This window comes from Trachemys scripta, chromosome 6, assembly GCF_013100865.1.
Source record: "Trachemys scripta elegans isolate TJP31775 chromosome 6, CAS_Tse_1.0, whole genome shotgun sequence".
NCBI lineage: Eukaryota > Metazoa > Chordata > Testudines > Emydidae > Trachemys > Trachemys scripta.
This window is the reverse complement of record NC_048303.1, coordinates 116275081-116281080: the sequence shown is the minus strand read 5'-3', so window position 1 is coordinate 116281080 and position 6000 is coordinate 116275081. Positions and strand designations below refer to the sequence as shown.

Here is a 6000-nt window from a genome sequence, read left to right as displayed (position 1 = left end):
TAGCATCTTGCACTATTAAACAGCTGCTGTGTTTTGCTCCAGAGGTGGCTGTATTGCACTGATGGCCAAAACTATTTATTTATTTAGGGCTTCTGTTTTTGGGGGTATTTTCATTTTTCAGGATTTATTTTTGTCAATTTAAATTTTTTATGCAGATGTAGAAAGATAATGGAGCAAATTAAGAATCAATTTTGCAAACATCTAGAAGATAAAGTGATAAGTAACAGCATGGATTTGTCAAGAACAAATTGTGTCAAACCAACCTGATGGCTCATTACTCCATCAAAGAAAGCTTTGTGGCTGGGGACGGTGGGAGCAGTAGAGATGGTATATCTTGACTTTACTAAAGCTTTTGATACTGTTTCTCATGACCTCATAAACTAGGGAAATGCAACCTAGATGGAGCTACTATAAGGTGGGTACATAACTGGTTGGAAAACCATTCCCAGAGCATAGTTATCAGTGCTTCACAGTCATGCTGGGAGGGCATAACAAGTGGGGTCCTGCAGGGATCAGTTCTGGGTCTGGCTCTGTTCAATATCTTCATCAATGATTTACATAGTGGCATAGAGAGTACACTTATAAAGTTTGTGGATGATACCAAGCTGGGAGGGGTTGCAAGTGCTTTGGAGGATAGAATTAAAATTCAAAATGATCTGGACAAACTGGAGAAATGATCTGAATTAAATAGGATGAAATTCAGTAAGGACAAATGCAAAGTACTCCACTTTGTGTGCAACTGACCTTTACAAAATGGGAAATGACTGCTTAGGAAGGAGTGCTGTGGAAAGTGATCTGGGGTTCATAGTGGACCACAAGCTAAATATAAGTCAACAATGTAACACTATTGCTCCCCCCCAAAAAAGTGAACATCATTCTGGGATGTATTAGCAGGAGTTATTGTAAGCAAAACACAAGAAGTAATTCTTCAGCTCTGCTCCACGCTGATTAGGCCTCAGCTGGAGTACTGTGTCCAGTTCTGAGTGCCACATTTCAGGAAAGATGTGGACAAATTGGAGAAAGTCCAGAGAAGAGCAACAAAAATTATTAAAGGTCTAGAAAACATGACCTATGAGGGAAGATTTGGGGGGAGGGGAGTTTGTTTAGTCTGGAAAGGGGTAGACTGGGGGGACATAAGTTTTCAAGTACATAAAAGGTTGTTACAAGGAGGAGGATGAATTGTTGTTCTTAACCTCTGAGGATAGGCAATGGGCTTAAATTGCAGCAAAGGAAGTTTAGGTTGGACATTGGGAAAAACTTCCTAACTGTCAGGGTGGTTAAGCACTGGAATAAATTACCTAGGGAGGTTGTGGAATTGCCATCATTGAAGATTTTTAAGAGCAGGTTAGACAAACACCGGTCAGGAATGGTCTAGATAATACTTAGTCCTGCCATAAATGCAGGGGACTGGACTAGATGACTTCTCAAGGTCCCTTCCAGTCCTACGATTCTATGTCCAAAAATGGGAGGGAGGTTGGAGGATTTTTGTGTATCTACTATAATAAGTAATCTTTGTAATGTTTCCCAGTGTGTATTAACATAGTACTGTTTCAAACAGCACCATGTCAAAGCACACTAGAGACCCTTAAGTGCTCATCAGCAGGCTCTACACAGATCAATTAATGTGCAACACCTTATTGCGCTTTATAAAACACGCCCCTGTTGTTTGTTTCTGTTGTGTAGACCCTTATCATTTCTGGTATCTTTCCTATGTTTTTTGGATAAACGCTGATTTCATGGTTTTGTATTAGGGATGGTTTTGTTGGTATTCAGCAGTTAGAACTTAAAACCAGAAGCCCTAATAATATTCTAGTTTTATTGAGAATATTTTTACCTTGTCCTTTAAAAATATTCTCAGTAAAACTAACAAAACATTGAGCCAACTGTAACATGTCACTGAAACAAAACAAGTACTGCATCCAAACAAGACAAACGTTTCAATAAGTATACTCTCCCTGACTTTGTTCACAGGAGTGAAGGGAATGGATGGGTTGCCTAAGGATGGAAGAGGATCATGGTCATGTGAAAGCCCTGAAACAGCAGTGACTGGGATGGTAAGTTTATATTCACCCTTCACTTGTCAGCAAGTTATGGATTCATGCTCTATGGAAACCAATAGTACGTGAGACAGCCTACATTTTCCGCTGTGATGACAAGCTATTCCTGCCAAGGAAAATTCTATCAGTAAGTTCCATGCTACTCAACTGGCCTCAGGTGGGTCCTTTCCTAAATATTTCAAGACCTGATGCAACAGTGAGATTTAGGAGGACTGGTTTTTATGATATGACTGAAATATTTGAATTCTAGCAGAGGTGACAGCAACACAGATTGGAGCATTGAAAAACAGGCAACTCTTAGTGTTCTCAAGTCCCAGATCTGTTGCTGACCAGTAAAATGTTTTCAGCGGTTCATAGCAAAATTAGGCTTTCGCTTGCTTGTTTGAATGAATCTATTTGAGACCCACCCCTCCTTCCCTACAGCCTACTCTCTTGTCGACCCTCCTCAGAGCTTTCTATTTGTCTGGACCAGGTCTGTGGTCCCTAGTGTCACCAGCCCCTTTTAAGCACTGGAAAACAGCGTGTGGAAGAGCTCAGAAACATAGGGAAGGAGTATAGACAGACACCCGTGTTCTACCCACACACCACTTAGTCTCTGGACTCAGATTGCAAGGTGCTGATGACACCCTGAGATGTGTTGAGTACCCTCAGCTGTTGGAGAGGCCTGGCTGGAGGTAGATATATTCCTGGGCAGTTCTTTGTTCCTGCCGTGACTTCTAATGTACGGTCTGGGCACATACAGTTGTGTGTTTAAAAATTTGAAGAAATAAGTAAAAGATGCAGGTGGGAAAAATAAAGGACTGAAGTCGATGGGAGTTGGAAGCAATAAACACCTTGTAAAATCAGGACTTATGTTCAATGCCTATTGATGTGAAACGTTCATATCTTGGACCCTATGTGACCTAAAGTCTCTCAATTCCTGAAAATCGCTACGAATCTAAATATGTTGGACAAAATTTTGTCCAAAAAAAGTGCTCCCCATATTACGAAATGTACAGAAACACAGAAGAGTGAGAGCTAACCTTCCTCATTTTCTAAAACAAAATTTCACTTAATAAAATGATCCCTTGCACACCGAAAGAGAAAGCTTACTGACATTGGCAGAGTTCTGTAATAGGAAGACGGACTCTGTTATCGGTGTTACTGTGAACAAAATCGGCAAAACGTTGTTACAGGAAACTGAATAAAGAACAGTATAGCACCCTTACTGGCATGTCAATAAACCAAAATTGATCAGAGCAAGCGATCCCAAGCTGAAATGGTCACTCAAAAATTGCTAACTTTAGCAGAGCTTCACATACAGCATGGTGACGTTTGAGGTTTATATTTTTGCAAAGATTACAGACTGTAACTAGTTCTGGGCTAGAGTATGAAACAACCAGCCAGCATCTGCTTCTCCAAGCTGCAATTTGCTGAGAGGGGCAAACCCAATCCTGTTGAATCTCTAACACAATTCTCCTTGCTGCTGTTGAACAATGAAATGACCAACGTAATACAAAAAAGCAGGAATGGGCCCCATTTAGATCAAGTCCAAAAAGCTGGATACAGATACAGCTAGAGCATTTTTAGATGAGAACCATCGACGTTAGTTGCTCAGCTGGTGTATAGCAGCGCGGCTCCATTGATATCACTCGTTGATTTACGCCAACTGAAGACCTGGCCCATAAAGTTCCTCTCGGCCTAACGAAACCTAGGGTCGTAGGACCAAATTGTGCTCTAGGTTATGCACGTTGCCACACCCATTCAAGTTGATGGGACTTCTGTGCGGGTTAATAGAGCATAGAAATATCACGGTAAAGATAACCAAGACCTAATAGAGCACCACATCCATTCCCTGCCAAGGACCAGGTAGAGGCCCCCGATGGAGGATGTACAGCATCGGATATTAAACTGCTGCGCCTTGTGACTAAAATAAAGTGTAGTATCCATCTTCTTTGACACAGTCAAAACATGGCCCTCGTGAACAGTTGCTACATGTTGTGTCTTCAGGGCCAGCCAGGCCCATGAGCCACGACAAAGTTCATGAAGACTCAATTTAAGAAAAATCTTATTGCAAAACATTACTTTCTTGATCTGCTTGAATAACCTATTATATATGTGCAATGCTTTGATGGTGAGAATAACATGTTCCCTGCTATCTGAGACACTCTTGTAGCTGTAGTTCAAAACGGAGATTGTGTGGGTGGGTGGTATAAACTGCAGCTGTTTTCTTTATTCTTCCACCCTCGTTACTGCTTAATGGGAGAGAGTTGACATCTGCGTACGCCATTCTGTTCGTCCTCTGCAATATTTGTTTTACAAGCAGTTGGGAGGCTCATTGTGGACAACCTGTAATTTCAATTGCAGATTTTTGTAGCGATGTCTAGTCCATAGGTAGGTTGTAGGGAATCAGAGCTTCAGTTATAACTGATAATACAATCCACTGGCTAGGATATCTTTCAAGAGATACGCATAAACCAGAGCAGGCAGTTCAGATTATCCCTTTAGCCCACCGTTTTGGCTGTGCTGCAGTGGGTATCCTTGGAAGTACAGTATTTTCCAGGGACCACACCTCTGATCAGCAGTTCTGGGAGTGGGTCAGTGACCATCTTAAGCTGTCTCCGCTCATGGCGGCGTGTAGAGTCAAACACTGCACCCCACCCTAGCACAGGTATAAATAGCAGTGTAGATAGGACTGCTTAGGCAAGCGGGATCAAGACCGGTCAGAACCTTAGGGTATGTACCCTACACGGTTCTCTACGTGCCCAAGAAGTGCAGTGTTCCGCTTCAGGGAGCTGCCAGAGCCTTTCTCAGCTGTAGTGAAAAGCTCTAGCTGCTCCTGGAGCTTCCAAAGCCGTCCCTCATCCCTGCCAGAGCCTTTCACTGCAGCATGAACGCTACCTCCCGCCACAAGTGTAGACAAGGCATAATTGTGCAGCCCCATATTTTAATAAACCATTGAAAGAACTAAGCACACTCATGACATTGTATCTTGTGTGGCCCCCTTTACCATCATATCGGAGCCCCTTACAACACCCTTGTGAGGTAGGGAAGTGTTATCATCTTCATTTTGCAGGTGGGGAACTGAAAGTAATTGACTTGCCCAACGTCACACAAAGTCTGTACCCACGGCTCCCAAGTCCTAGGCTTCTGCCCTAACTACTAGTCAGATTGCTTCTGCTTTATTGCCAGAATAGTTACCAAAGACCCAGGCCCTGAATCTGCATTCATGTTAACATACACCAATAGGAGATGAAAATTAGTCCCACAAACTCTGGAAAGTTTCATTCACGTCACTAGGCTACTTCTACAACAAAACCAAAAGCCAGAGCACCAAGAACAGGGTAAAGAGGCGGGAACTGACTCTTATACAATGTGGCCTAAAATGTCAAAGGTGACCAATGACTTCTGGTGCCTCAATATTTTGGATGCTCAGTTTGCGGCCTCTTTAAGAGGTCTCAAACTTCCAGGGAGGGATGCTGAGCCCTCAAAGGGTTAGGCACCCCAAATCCCTGATCATCTTTTAAAATTGAGACCCGCACATGTGGTATAGAAACTTCCCCTCCTAATTGGCTTCAGATCTTGCTATCATTCCGGGCATGGAGGTCTGTTAAAATCCATGAGCATTCTGCATTAAAAAACCCAAAGGCAGGGTATGGGTCAATTTCGGAGAGAAAATTTAATCTATTTTAAGTAGCTAAAGCCATCCTCAGTTGACTCCTGCCAGTTCAAATTATTATTCTCCATAGGCCAAATTCTCCTCTGTTACACTGGTTGCAGCCATGTTCATGCTAAAGTCAATGGGACTGGAGTGATGTAATGGAGAGGAGAATCTGGCTCATTTATTGGATTGCTCAGAGGAGTGCAAAACTAAGTATTCATTTACAATTATGCCTTTTGCTAATTGCTCTTGAATAAGTCCTGTGGCTGATATTGAGCAATGCAGCATTGGTAGGGGAGCTGA

The 6000-nt window shown here is 42.5% G+C and overlaps 1 protein-coding gene across 4 annotated transcripts in view; it reads left to right on the top strand.

Annotated features, from left to right (window-relative positions):
• Window positions 1-1980: 1980 nt before the first annotated feature.
• LOC117878783 (A-kinase anchor protein 2-like) overlaps window positions 1981-6000 on the top strand; it is a 174756-nt gene continuing 170736 nt past the window's right edge. For all 4 annotated transcript variants that reach the window (XR_004646082.1, XM_034773243.1, XM_034773241.1 and 1 more), the window contains exon 1: window positions 1981-2054. Coding sequence is in view for 3 of the 4 variants with exons in the window: in XM_034773243.1 (XP_034629134.1) it covers window positions 1983-2054 (72 nt within the window). In the remaining variant the exon portion in view is untranslated. The remainder of the gene's footprint in view (window positions 2055-6000) is intronic.